The sequence below is a fragment of the Platalea leucorodia genome (genome assembly GCF_965183815.1).
Source record: "Platalea leucorodia genome assembly, chromosome: 4".
Taxonomy (NCBI): domain Eukaryota; kingdom Metazoa; phylum Chordata; class Aves; order Pelecaniformes; family Threskiornithidae; genus Platalea; species Platalea leucorodia.
The window spans coordinates 111,498,448-111,513,577 of NC_138826.1; the positions used below are offsets into that span (position 1 = coordinate 111,498,448).

The 15,130-nt window shown below is 39.5% G+C and overlaps 1 protein-coding gene across 3 annotated transcripts in view; it reads right to left on the reverse strand.

Annotated features, from left to right (window-relative positions):
• SLC2A13 (solute carrier family 2 member 13) overlaps positions 1-15,130 on the reverse strand; it is a 167,502-nt gene that overhangs the window by 26,559 nt on the left and 125,813 nt on the right. For all 3 annotated transcript variants that reach the window (XM_082308325.1, XM_082308323.1, XM_082308324.1), the window contains exon 7: positions 5,346-5,471. In XM_082308325.1, coding sequence (XP_082164451.1) covers positions 5,346-5,471 — 126 coding nt within the window. The remainder of the gene's footprint in view (positions 1-5,345; positions 5,472-15,130) is intronic.

The window sequence follows — 15,130 nt, forward strand, 5'->3', positions numbered from 1 at the left end:
ATGTACTTGTCACATTGCAAAAGCATCTTTGTAAGACAGTGACTAGCAAAACAAGAGTAATGAACTTATTTATGTCTGTCTTTATTTACAAGCAGCAAAAGGAACCTGACATTTCTAGAAAAATCTAATGTTGCTACAAAGAAAAAGTATTCTGCTCATTTTAACAGTCTCATCTGCTATGCGTTAGACAACGGGCAGCACTGTGTGAATGTAAAGCTCCCCAGAATACTCCCGAGGCTGTGACAGACACTGGCATGTCCCTGTTGGACATAAACCAGGCCGTTGTCTGAGAATCCAGCTAATGAACTTCTATAGTTTTTTTTTAACCACTGGAATCCAGTTAGCGTCCAGGCTCGAATGCCAAAGTCGTTAGGCACATTTCTGTGGTGGAAACTCTCCTGAAGCTGGGAACCAGGGTTTGACTGCCTGCCTGACCTCCTTCTTCACATTGCCCAGGTAATTTAAACCCAATTTTCCCCAGAACAGGTTTCTGAGATACAGTTAAACTCCTCAGCAAACCGATGGATACGAGCAACAGGCACACAGTGACACGTAACAGCATTATCGGGCATCTGTAAACATGCCGTTAATTTTACATGGAAGGAAGGAGCTCCGGAGAGTGCTGGCCAGAGGAAAATGAAGAGCTTCCCAAATGCAGAGCTCTTCTTGCACTCGCCTTTGCAATGAATGCCCTTAGAGAGGGGAATGCTGCTTTACATTGACAAAAGCAGGATTCTCCATGAAGCATTAAACTCCCGTGGCAGGGAGATGTGCCTCTAATGAAGTACATAAAAATGGCTGAAGAAAGCAGATCACTCAGCTCCTATCCCTTTATAGATTGCTGTTCCCAATCGTCCTCCTTCAGGGACTGTGGAGACCTGCCAGCTAATTTTGTGGACAGGATGGCTTCTAGGCTTGCCTCTGATCTGCAGATGATGTTATTATTTCTTCATAATTGTTTACTGTATAAAGTCAACATCTTTCTCTCCAGGGGGAGATTGCTCAGAGTAACTCATGAGAGCCTTTTAGCTTACAGTTGTGGGCCTGCTGTGGTCTTGACAACATATATCAAGGTTAATGTCATGTCAAGGCACTATTAGTAGCTCCTTTCCTTGCACAGTTATTCTTTCAACTGTAAGAATATTAATGCAATTTAAAGTTACTTCTAGAGCATTCTTGGCTGGCCTTTAGGGTTATTGCAATTACACGGACAGAAGTTTCAAGGTTTCCGAGAGTACTGCGGGAGTAATTGCAATTGTGGGCAAAAACTAGATTCCGGTTTGGGCTCTGAAAGCACAGAACTGAAAGCAATCACCTCCACATTCAGTCCTGGCTGAGAGACGGACTCTGCCCGTGACCTCTGTCATGCCACCTGAGCTTCATATTGGAATTTTCCCATTGCATCCCCATCTGTAAAAGCAAGATAATGCTTTTTATCAACTTTGTGGGGATTTTATAATTCGATGTTCATGAAGAGAACAGAACTGCAAGCCTTTCTGTGCTACTGCTAAATGCAAAACTTCCCTAAATCTTGGAGAACAGAGTCCCAACACAGAACCCTCAGACCACACTAAGAGAGAAGAAACAGCTCTTCTTCTTTTATTACAAAGTGAATAATTTAAGAATATTCTTGCTCACTGTCTGGAAAGCATCCTTAATATGTCCCTGGGCAGAGCTGGAGGCAGCAAGGTTTGCACATCAACAGTTGTTTTGTTAACTGGTTCAGTAATACCGAGGGCAGCAAAGCACCTGACTGTGCTGGTGCCCTGGACAAGATGCTCCTCTCTGTGTTATTCCAATACCAGAATCAGGCTTATGTAACTGATTAAATAAAACCAAATAAATAGATCTCTATTCTTTGTCTTACATTTATGATCTTACAAGTGTACCCGTTGCACACTACCCATACTGCTTCAAGGCCTGACTTGGACTTGGTCAGATTTATTCTTAAGCGGTCTCCCTCCCCCAGGGCCACCGCTGGCCACAAAGTTCCCTATATTCAAAAGAACCAAAACGCTATATTCTTCTTGAAAAGCATTTGGACACTCTAATTGTCTCCCTAGGTTTCTATGACAACCACAGCAACATAAACAGCCTTGCTGGCAGCCACAGGAGACTGAAATCTCTGCTCTCCTCCCTCCCCTCCCCAGAACTTCTCAATTTAGAACATACCGTAACCAAATAAATATGATTAACAATAAACATAGAGGTGGTATCTAGTACACCAGGCTGGCACTGGGAAAACTTATTGCAAATAAAAATACATTACAGTATTTTATGATAACAGTCAAAACATTGCCTGTTACGTCAGTGTTATCGAGGTACCTTGGGACCAACTGTGAAGAACAGTGCAAAGCTATAAATATATAAACAGGAGGGTTTTCTATGTCAGCTCACACGGCTGCAGAGAGCTTTAAAAAAATACGACAAGGCCTTCTCTGTTGGTGCCTCTAAGCACCTCTCACCTTGCTGGTAGGTTACACATCAGGAACAGGTAAGCCCCCGAGCGAACGTCAGGACGGTTGGGGTTAGGACAGCTGCAGTGCTATGTGGCTGTGCACACATCGTGTGATGGGGCTGTAGGCACCTCTCCATGGCTGCAGCTCCCAGCTTTCCAGCAGGAAAATCATAAATAAAATGTGATCGCAGCAGCAGTGAAATGCTCTGCATGGCACCGTCAATCTGAGCCCAGCAGAAGCCTTTTCTCTGAACCTCCTGCATCAGGCAAACTGAGGTCCAGTGAATCCCAAACAAATGGCTCAGGTCTTCCGTCTCTCCTGAGCAAAATTAACGGCAAAATACATTGCCAATATGAAGCCAGTGTAAGTCAGGAGGTTTTAAGCTATTTAAACCCATTCAGTCAATACCGGATGGCATGAAGCCATCAGGACACACAGGAGTTATAAAGAGGCTGCATGTGATAATTATGGTTATCAGCTGTACATAGATCACAAACTCATCTTTCAAATTATTAAACCAGTTTCTGATCATAAAAATGCCATGTATTTTTAAAATAACTGCCACTGTACGTCTAGCTTGTGACAAAGTAACTTTGTGAAACGAAGGGATGCAATTTCAAGCATCAGCACAGATGTAATATCTTCACCAGTGCTGTTAGTTTGTCTCAGGCACTTGTTCTCCCTATGCTGCCAGAAGGATACAGACGACTCCTGCTGCTCTGAGACACAACTGGGGATGTAACTACGCCGTTTTCACTGCAGCAATCTTCTCGCTTGGTGGGGAAATCCTACGGCTTTGTGGGACCGATTTTGCTGTAAAGGAAACTCAGGATCTGAGGAAGCAGAGCTGGGGGGGTACGTGACTGTGAACCCCTGGAAGCCAAAAATCTATGGGGATTCCCTCTGGACCAGTATGCAGAAATACACGTATCTGGGAGGAGGAGGAGGAGGAGGTGAAAGGCTTGCCTGTTCCACAGGGCTTGGAAGGCACAGAAGGTGCCACCTGACATTTCACAGCTTGAAGGACCGGCTTTTAGAAAACTGCCTGATTACACAGACCAGGTGGAGACGAGATTAGAAATTAATGAAATACACACTAGAAATGGGGATGAACATACAACCTTTGGAAAAAGAAATGTGGAATTTCATTGGTTTTCTTTCTTAAGGCAGAGCTTTCACACTAATGACTACCAATATAACATTAAAATTGTTCAGTTTTCTCTTGAAAGATTTTGAACAGGGTCCTTATACTATGGAATTATTGTACAATATGGAAATGTTGTATTTTGCAATATGGAAAGGAAGTATTTCTCCTTTCCTGTCTAATTTGCTCCAACAGGCTGTACAGCAAGGAGGGCTATGTGAGAGTGAATATGAAAGGATTACCGGTGCCCACATTTACTACGTTATACAGTAAGACTCCCTAATACCTAAAGTTTGAGTTTATCTATCAACTATTCATAACAAGTTTACGTTTCCATTTATGTCTTCCTGCGTGTTAGCATGATTTTGCTAACTACAGACGTGCTACTTAAAACTACAGCATATATGAAATGAACGTTGACTTGGAACACAAAGACAGATCTGTTAACTCACAAATATGAGCGTCCAAGTGCTGGAGAGCGTATCAGGATATTAGGTAATAGGCAAGGTACGTTGTATAATGCGCCATTGAAGACAGGCACAGAAAAAGCAAGAGGGATGAGATTTTGTAGTTTTCACAGTTACTTATTAATAAACAGTAACAGCCCCAAAATGATCACAGTGCTTTTAAATTAGGATTACAAAGGATATAAGCTACCCTCTTCTGCATCTGGAAAGAACTACAAGGCATAACATTCTAATAGTACTGCAACCAAAAGGAGGGCAATTTTAGAGTAATTTTAAATTAACGATTTTACAATTAGTAGATATTTTCATACGTCTGTCCGATATGACTCACTGCCACTAAGGCACTTGGTTTTAACTTCTGAGAAATACATATGAAAGTTTAAAAAAAAAAAAAGCCCAAACCACCACACAAACCTTTGCATATTTCCCAAGTACGTTTATGGCATGTGGGTGGCATAGATGAATTATGGTGAGAAGGTTTTATCAGCAGCAATTACGCGTTTTATTAGCAGTAATTATATAATTCCCTTGTGGCACTGAACCATTCTAAACTCTAATCCAAGCCCTAATCACTATTAAAGTATTGATAAAGCCTTTACAGGATGTTGTTCCAACTCATAAAGCCATTCCTTAAGAATAGTCAATACTTCAGAAAACTTGAAGATTGCTGTGACTTCACAGGGGATCTTTGTGCTGCTTAAGAAAGGGAGGTGTGATGTATTTTGCAGTTGCATTGGGAGTGTTCTATGAATGCACACATTTTTACACCCCAAGTGCAACATGTGGCATGACGCCGCTTTTAAGCACAGGAACACAGAAATCATGCTTTTGACAATTTGAACTTTTCATATTTTTATCATTCTAGATTATTCAGCTGAGCAACTCAGTTTCTTTAGTAGGCCAATATTAGAAGTGTGGTTTAATTAAAGCATTCAAAAAGAAAATTAATTCAGGGGGCCTTAAGTGTATACCTAGGGAATATGTCCCTCAAATGAATGAAGACATCAGGGAAAGTAATTTTCCTAATTGCTAGTGTACTTTTGCCATGCTTTCTAAGTGGCAGACTACACCAAACTGGCTGCACACATCAGGGTCAAGGCTTTTATTTAGAACAGCTGTTAGAATGTAATCGCCCATTTTTGACAACACCAAGTTATTTTTTTCTTCCAGAACATCCTAAGAGTAACATTTTATGTAAAAGCAAAAGTGTTCTCAATAGCATAAAATACACTGTCAGTAAAGCACAAGACCAGAAAATCTTGAAAAGTGACATACCTGCCCCACGCTGCTTTCATTGTAGAATCTTTATCAACAGGAATGCATGAGGACTCAACAACACTTGATTTATTCAATTTGTAGCAGAGACCACAGTCTGGATCTAACATACATCCATTACAATAACTGAAAGAGAAAGAAATTAATACTTAAGCAACACTTTATTCATTTGTACATGTCAAAACTAACAGCATCTCCTAATCAATCTCGGGATGCACATAGTCAAGTTGTCAATGTTCGAGACAAGATAATAGAAACTGCCCAAAAACTAATACAGATTGCTTTTGCCTTCTTCTGTACCACGTTTTGGTGGCCCAGTTGCAAATCTCCCAGTGACACCTGATCAGGCTGCAGAAGAATTCACTCGGGGAATGAATTTTAATTAAAAAAAGACAGATTGGGGTTGAAAAGAAAGAATGATACATTGTACCTAATAACCAAACTAGGATTTGGGCACATACAGATATGGGAGTCAGTCTGAGATCACGACACCACGCATCTCCATGTGGGAACTAGGCGCCTGAGTTCCCATTATGTTCGACGGATGGAGTCAATATGTCAATGGAGCCAATTCACATACAGGCATCTAGTGCCCAGACGTATCCCGCCTGCCCTTCACCTGCCACCGCAGTGTGTGCAGTGCTCTTGCAGATCATTCCCATGCATCACACTTGCCAGCTCTGTACAGATATCTCCGATTTCCTTGGTAGTCTCAAAGAGCAAGAGATGCTTACATTTAGGCAGCTTCCTCAATGCTATCTTGCAAGCTCTTCAAGTGACTAGACAGTAAAACTGTTCTCTAGACTCCACTGGTTGCACTGACCACATCCCCACTGACTACTGGGAGCTGAGACGCCAAGTGCCCTACAAACACCTCCCTTAGGCGTCGGGCTAAAACCTGCCTCTGAGAGCAAACCGAGTGGATTTGGGCACGCGAGCCGTGAAGGCATTCCAAGACCCTTCATGCAGTGCAAGTGATCTGAAAGCTTCTGGCACAAGCTTCCCCAGATCTCGCAAACGCTGAAGACCATTGCTGCTGTGGTTAAACTACCCAGGTGTTGATCTTCCCCAGAAGCCATTCAGAGATATCAGTAAAAGCCTCATCAGTAAAGCCTATGATACATTCTAAGGGATAACTTTAGGAGTTAAAAATAGGAGAATGAAAAACTGTAAAACATGGAGTAAATCTGGACATTTGAAACTAAAATTAAGCTTTGCAATGTAACATAATTAAGGTGACCAAAACAGCTTCAACATATATCCCTGTAACAACAAAACCAAGGAAATAATCCTTCCTGAGTGTGTATCTTTATCATAACAATGACTTAGTGAATGAAGAAATAATCTGCTTAAATTACTATACCATTATGAGAAAAAGTAAAAATAACTGTATAATAAAGTCCCAAGAAACTAAATCAGTAAATCTGATTATATGGATTTAAAAAGTCTGAAAGTACATGTTTAAAATCTAGTCATTCAAACTTTTCTTACTATGATGTTTCTAAAAGAGTTATAATAAGGTCAATTTATATGGTACTTGGCAAAAAAGAGGTCTGGGAAAGTGTTAAAAACAGTATATTAATTTGCATTTTCCTGCTTCTCCCAGGTTTCAGAAGTTTGTGTTCTTTGTTACCGTGTGCTTTCTAAAGTATCAAATTACTGCAGAATTTCCATGTGGTCTACTTTTTAGAAAATAAACCTATTTTAAGTACACCTTCCTCTTGCTTAACTGATAGGTCAAATTCAGGTTTGAACAGCTTTTGGTTTTTTATATTAGGAAAGCTGCATTAAATCAGCTATTTAAATAGGGATATAAACTGCAGAAAACATTTTTACAATGGAGGTGAAACAAAACTTTCAGGTAGAAGTCAATCATCTAACTGTAGTAAACATTTCTTCTCTTGCAAAGATAAATGAGAAAATTGTAACTCTGCAATTATCAATTATAACAGGAAAGGACAATTCCAATATTACATTAGCGAGACTTAGTTACATTTTGTTAATCCATATTAGGACAGCAATGGGCAGCAACCAAAGCAGTTGACAGGAACAGAAGACTGCAGATGAACAAAAACATTTTTATAAATCACAAGTGCGTTTAAGCATGTAATAATAATATTAAAAATAACTTAAAAATTATAGTATCTTCTAGTGAAAAGAATCCTATGATATCAAACAGGATGCTGATATGTGATTTTTGAATTGTAGATCATCTTCCACTCAAATTATGTTGTATATCAAAGTACCTTTCAACAACATGAATTTCTAAAAAGACCCAGGGTGCTAGCACATCCAGCATGGCAGCCTGGCATAGAAAGCAGCCATTTCCAACTACTACATGCTATCAACTGCAGCAGTGGATTTTTAAGTCAACTATATGCAAATTATATTCAATGTGAACAGCATGTGCAAAATTTAACAGATTAAAGTGGTCTTTCTCTTTGGAAAATCTCAGGATTCACGGTTTCTCTAGAGTTATGCTTTTTACGTTTTACTTCAAGCAGAAATATAGTTAAACACCCAACAGCAGCCAGAACATCTGCAGGACACAGGAATGCAGAAGAATGACAACGAGACACAGCGATGAGTGCCATCTTTATAGTGTTGCCAGCAGAAGACAGGACAGGGACTGGACGCTCATCGTCTCCCCCAGTGTCCTCGGAAAAATCAGTGCATGAGATGAATGACAGACCTGAACTGTGCACCGTCTGTTTGTCCTATGGGGCTCTCTCTACGGATAACTCAACATAACCTCAGATGGCATTGGGCATCAGTAACCAGTGAACTGGGAAGCAGAAGGGATCTTATTGATTCCTCTCCCCCATCCAGCAGTTCAGAAAAAAATCAAGAAATTTGATTATTGATTCCAGTGTCAGTCTATATGGCTGTTGTTCAGCTGTGCCTTGGACTTTATTGGGTATGCATAACTGTGTCTTCCAGTTGGCATTCAACATAATAAAGGCTGCTGGATTTCATATTATGCCAAATGTCAGAGGTTATAGTTACTCATAACAGTTTAAATAATTCAAAATTATTATTTTCCACAGCTTTTCTGAAGCTTTTCTTTCAGATTGAAAAGTTAAATGACAAATATCTATAAACCCTTTACCTTTGGGTTAGGATTTGCTGTCGTTAGCTATATAGTGAGTTCATACAATCAGGCTTTGACTTTAGGTTTTACAGACAAGACCAATTTATGTCAGAGAAAACCCAGAAATTCAATATACAAGACTTAAAGTCCTTTCAAATCTAAGTCCCAGCAGACTTAGAGTAGGCGGTTGCTGTTCAGATCATCTAGCATTCTTCTGTGCCCCGTTTTATCACTGATATTAAATTTTTATGTTGACTTCGATGAGGTAGAGAGTCATCGCTTTTTCCAAGAAGACTGATGGGGTTTTTTCTTCAAAATTCCAACATATACGCACTACAACTGTTTCATAACATAGTAAAGAAATCTGTATCAGTTAATAAAGACTAATGATCACTGAAGATGCAGCATGAAATAAGCAAGGAAGTTTTTTTTAAAGAAGCAATTTAAAAACAACTAAAAAAATCATGTGCTGAGGCTGTTTACTCTAAATTTCTCTTTCAAAAAATGGAAATAAAATATATAGTAGTTTCAGGCTTATACTCTTCTTCACACTAGCCCCAGTACTATTTGCTAAACAAACATATTTAAACAATTTGAAATTGAGCGCATATTCACGTGCTTATAGTGATGCAAATAAATTAGGACACAAAATACACCAGGAAAAGAAATATACAATATAATACTTATTGACATGTAACTATCTACTACAGATCTTCCTGTCCTCAAATGTACCTTCTTATCAGCCCTACCCAGATATACCCAAATATATGTCAGAGTATAAATCTGTAAAAATACTGATACTTCTTCAAATCTGCACCACAGATCAGTTATGGCCTTGAAAGGCCTATACCAGAATACTCTAGGATGTCTATGTTAAGAAGGAAATTTGCATCCAATTATAAATGGGAGATATGTTTCCTGTACTTTATCATGAAATATTTATATCCGTGCTATGGTTATGAGCTAGTGTCTTGGAAACAGGTTCCTCCTGCGAAGAGTCAGTTGAAAATTCCAGGCAGGATGGTTCTCAATCAGAGACTGACAACTCATCAAGATTGAAATACCTGAGAGAGATGATTTGATTTTGATGAAACCAGGCAGCATTACAGCAGAAAGGTTTTACAACGTGCCTAGTTCCCTCCCTGCCTACCAGCTGGGCTCCTAGGCAACCCAACAAGAAGGCAAGCGTCTAGACTTCAGATGCTTCAGCCTATGTAGCAGAATAACAACAACCAGGAACGTGAGGCTCCAGAAGTTCAAAGATGCCCAGCTTCTTTGCAGCTCAGTGGCATGAAGTTTACAAAGCAAAAGCCTCAGTAGCCTGGCCCCTCAGTTTATTTGGAACTGCCATGGCATGGGATTTCGGGGTTCCTGCCTCATTGTCAGACCACGTTTACTGACAAGCTGATGGACCATTAAGAGACTAGATATCCCCAAACCTGCAATTCCCAACTCCAATTCTGCCAATTCAGTCAAGGCTTCCATACCCTTACGTCCTCTTCATCTGACCAAATGGGAATATGTGACATCTAGAAAGCCTGACAGCACTAACTTCAAAGTCTCTTGCTAGCAATTTCTTGCCAGCCTGAGCACCACCAGCTTTCAGGATGCTCTGCTCTGGAGCAGCCTGCCCAATGAACTGTTCCTGAGGTTACAGGTTGATCCCAAATGTCACAATTCCTTCCTCTTTCACAGAGAATTTAAAGTATATAGAAGAATTATTAATTGTGCAGCTGTGCACATTTTTCTTGATACCAAAATGACTGGTTTTTTTCTTCTTAACAGTGTCATTTACTAGTGTCTAGTGCAGTCTCTAAAAACACTGAATAAAATCTCTGACCTGCTGAAGTGACCCTCCAGATGCCAATGGAAAGTTCACAATTGCTTCTGCCCCTGCTTTTTCCCCACCGCTTAGAATACTCCCTATTTACATTTGGTTTGTCATTATATTTTGTGCTTTAAATTCGTAAAATGACCTTGTAAGTTATGACTTTCATACAATTCTCAGGACTCTCTTAATTTGAGCTGCAAATTGCACCTTGCCACTTTTTCTTGAGTGATTTAGCAGTAAAAGACCTCTGCCCAGTGCCCTTGCTCTGGAAGTGCTGTTTCTCATTTTGTCAGATTATTTGGTCATTTTCAAGCTGAATCTCAATTTCTGAATTGTTCACTTCAAAATATTTCATCAATTTTCACTTTTGCCACATTTTAAGGAACTTTCAACTTTGCCTTCCATATTCTATTATTCAATTATAAAACCATATTAACATGTTACTATCATCCAGTTACAGAAATACAAACTTAGCTTGATAATATACTATGGACTGTATAGTTCTTTTCCAGAATGTAACACCTGATTTCATAATATTCTACTACATGTGTAGCATGAACAGCCTCTCAGAGTATCAAAACGTCTACAAATACGGACGTTTCTTGGGGATGGACTCTTTCTACTTGTTTTGGATTCATCAGTCTCACTGAGCACATGCTGTGCAATCAGCTCTTGTATGTGAACAAGTAGCTATACACGAAAATCTGATACACTCACAACATACAACACATTTTGCTCATGCCCTGCCTTCTCCACAGAATAAATTTCACCGTTGTGAGCTTTTTGAACCCACTGCTCTGGCTCTGCATGATGCAAGTATTCATATTCCTGAACAAGGTTTTCCTCACAGAACTATAGGAACAATAAAAAAATATCTCAGGCAGGAAAGGCTCGATGTAGGGATAGGAGGGTCTTGCAGTATCTACTGAGGATTAGCACATACCACCCAAAGAGAACATAAGCTGCAAATCACCACAGGCTGAAAAGAAATGTCACTTTGATTGTGCTGCTTTCTGTTCTTTCCAGCTTGCTGTTTGCTGTACTGGAGACGTGAGCCTAGGCCAGGTGGATCTTTCATCCTACCTGGTATGCCCTCAGGTTTACTCTTTGCTGTCGAGATTGGTTATGCACACAATCCTCTACCTCCCTTAGCATGCAGTGCAGTTGCTTTCCACCTCCTTATAGAAAAACAACAGACTGTAATCAAGCTTTCCTTGCTTCTGTGCTTGTATTCTCCTATCCACAACCAGAGAATGCCTCTTCCTCTAGTCCAAACTGAAAGAAAATGGCCAAGATAGCTGAGCTGAGTATCACCAGTCAGAGTGTGCCTACCCAACTGGAGTCAACAAGGGACACAGGCAACTGATGAATCCAAACAAGAAAAACAGCCAAGACATTTAACTCAATGAAAAATATAAGGACTTTTGGACAAATATCACAGTTGATTTATCAGCTCTGTTGACATGTGAGGACATTGGGGTGCTTAGCTTTCAGCCAGCTACACAATTAAAGAGCTTAGGGTTTTTTTGGTTAATGGCTTACTTCATTTTTACACACAAACTCATTTCAGTTAGGTACTAGGACCTTGTTTAAAACTGCCTGATGCTTGTGTCTGAGGTCTTGTGCTGTTTGCACATGCTTCACTGGACCTCAGGCAAGAAATCAAGCACTTCATTATAGTTCTGATGATTCCTGTGTTGCTTCCAAAAGCTAACCATTAAATTCTGATTAAATATCACTGGCTAAGAATATAGGGAATGCTTTAAGTAGATAAAATGCGTGGTAACTGCAAGATACCACTTCAAGCTGTCGTATCTGGGACACAGAAAATACAGTATTTAACAAAGAATGAGAAGAACCCACTCGGACTTCAAGAGCACTTTCCTGCAATAATAGGAGACCAAATGTCAGACGTTTATTTGCTGAGGTCTACTGGCAGTCTGCTAGGTAACACATGTATCCACTCAGTGATGTTCGTAAGGAAAAGCTACCATTTATAATCACAGTACTCATATGCTACCTGCAGTGCTGTAATTTACCATGCATCTACTCCAACAGATCTAAATCAGAGTTACATTCAAGTATGATCAACCCCTCCTCATCTTCAAATCAGGCTCCTGCTCCATCTAGTCCGCTGAAACTGTTCTTCAGTGACTCCTTCCTAGGTCAGTTCCAGACCAGTACTGAATCCCTATCCTTCTTGATATGCCAGCCACGTATAAATACGTTAGCTCTCTTCAGACTTTCCTTAAACCCTCTTTTCCAAGACTCACAAGCCTCAACTAAGCAACACAATTTATATAAACTCAGAGCAACTGTTTTCGACTTCTTGGTGTTTGCTACTTGTGCTTTAGACCTGAAGAGGACCCCGATGGCTCATCCATTTTTCCTACCTATCATAATCCTATAAAGGAAACGACTCTCTACAAGCCTTGCTTTGCTTAAGTCCTTAGATCGTCATGGCTACACCACTACTACTATAAGCACCTTGACAGCAGACTGTGCTGGAATGCTGACACCACATTAAAAGTGTCCTGGTCTGCTCGCACATAGGTATCAATTCTCTCTCGTCTTTGATGATCTTTTTTTCCTGAATTTATATAGCCCCCAGCACATCAGCTTCCTGATTTATGCCTGGAACTGAGCAATACACACAATAATTAACAGAAACAACTGAGTTACATGTACCTTTATTTTGAGCATAATGGCAGTCTCCGTAGAATACTTTGCTTTTAAAACTACTCTTTCAAAGAGACCCTACACATACATACTATACTCCCAGCTTATGGGCAGATCAGATACAAGCCTTGTTCAAATTTGATTAAAATCATCCTTATGTAACTAAAACCTGCAGACCATAGAAAGTATAACACCATCACCTTGGAAGATTTTACAAAATAATTCCCTAAGCATTGTTTCAGTTTTTGTTAAACAGCAAAGTCTTAGAAGTATCCGTGGAGATGTGAAATGTTAATAGGTTACTATATGAATATCACTGTGTTCCCTCAGTAATGCAGAGTTTGATTCAAAGACAAAGTAAGTGGAAATGTTAACAGTGCAGGGTCTGCATTACACTCACAGACGTTGTAGTTCAGGTAAGTCACTTTTCAGATCTTTGGGTTTAAATTGATGAGAGTTCTTCCTCATTCACATTAAAGATGCTTACTACATGGAACTGACATATTCCTTCCTATTCCTTATGATTTTAAATTAAATTACAAGTTTTGATTGATAGGAGCAACATGCCAGCAGATGGACAATTATTACCAAGTGATATATCCTTATATTATCTCCTTAATAAAATTCAAGATTATGTCGAGGTCATTTTACAGTTCTACAACATAAACTGTCTATCAGAATTTTAATTACATTTCATAAGAGCTGGCAAAAGTATTCTCAAACATGTTTATCGCTTTACATACTCATAATTTTCTGACCTTAATAGCAGAAATGCATTACTATATTTATTATTGCAATTCTCAGTTCTCAGAATGACCAGTAGCTCAGTCACTTTGACATTAGAAACATAAAATGAGAATCATATTTAAAAAAAATACTGGTTCTGTGATACAGTGACAGTATGAAGAATACTGATGTCTAGTTTGCAGATAAATTAGATTGTCAATAAGTTAACAAAATAAAGTATAATAGCTAACATATTTATGATATGTATCCTAAGGCTATTAAATACAATAAAATGAGCTTCAGTTACTAGGTTAGCTGAGTTTTTCAGGACTGATCCCAATTATATACTTTTGCTAAACTCATAAAGAAAATATATAATTCTGCCTATTATCTATCTTGTAAAATTGCTATGTAAGAGTACTCAATATTGGTGCCTTCATCTCAGTGGTGTGTTATTTGTACGATGAGCTTAGGAACATTAACCACATGAGGGTGACTAATTCAAAGATGAACAACAGAGCCCTTGTGTGTTCAGGGCAGCTGGCACCGCCTGTATTATTTTAATCAAACTCTGAATACAATCAGTTCAGGAAGGAACCTGAGAAAGTTCTTGTCCACAAGTATCATTTCCCTAGGATATGAGCCTCAGGGTTAACCTAAGCTTAACACAAAAGTTACCATTTTCATACAGTAGCTGAGGTGAAAAATATTGCTTAAGCAGAACAAATTCACATTATGTCTTCTGCAGCTGACCAAGTCTCCAGAAGCACAGTAAGAGAGACAGAGATATGAATGGAAGGAGACAAAAAGACCAAGAATACAAGGCAACAGGACAACAGTCGTTTTCCAGAAACGGGTGAATGTCCTGGAGAAAGACAGACTGGGACAGTCACACCTTTGATTCTTTGAAGACTGGGAAAAGGCAGGAGGGTAGCTAGTGCACATGCCCTAACCTTGACCTCCTTCCAGAACCAGGCAAGTCCCCAGTAAAAACAGGAACATGTTTATAGGGTTTTGAGACGATGCTGTTTTTTACTCCTAAATTTACCTCTAGGCTTCTCTGTGGCCTTGATGGTAAGTAACAGACCACAGCTGCTGGAGAGATTAGGATCAAAGAAGAGAAGTGGTCACACTGCAAACATCTATGCAACCTTATACAGGTTGAGTGTGAAAATGGAGTTTGATTTAAGGATGGCACACAGATGAACATTCGCCTTGCCTTTCCACAGTGAGACACCCACCCACTTCCACCTGCGAGGAGGCAAAAACAATTTCAGTGTTCAGGGTGTCCTGCTGGGTTTGCATTATTTCCATGATGTCCTTGTGAATGAGGATTACATTCCATTTTTTTCACTGATGTACAGATTATTTTTTGGCTGTTGTTCAACTATGGTATATACGTCTCTACACCAAGTGAAAATATTTTACTTTGTATTTGCAGCCTATCTTAACTGGTTT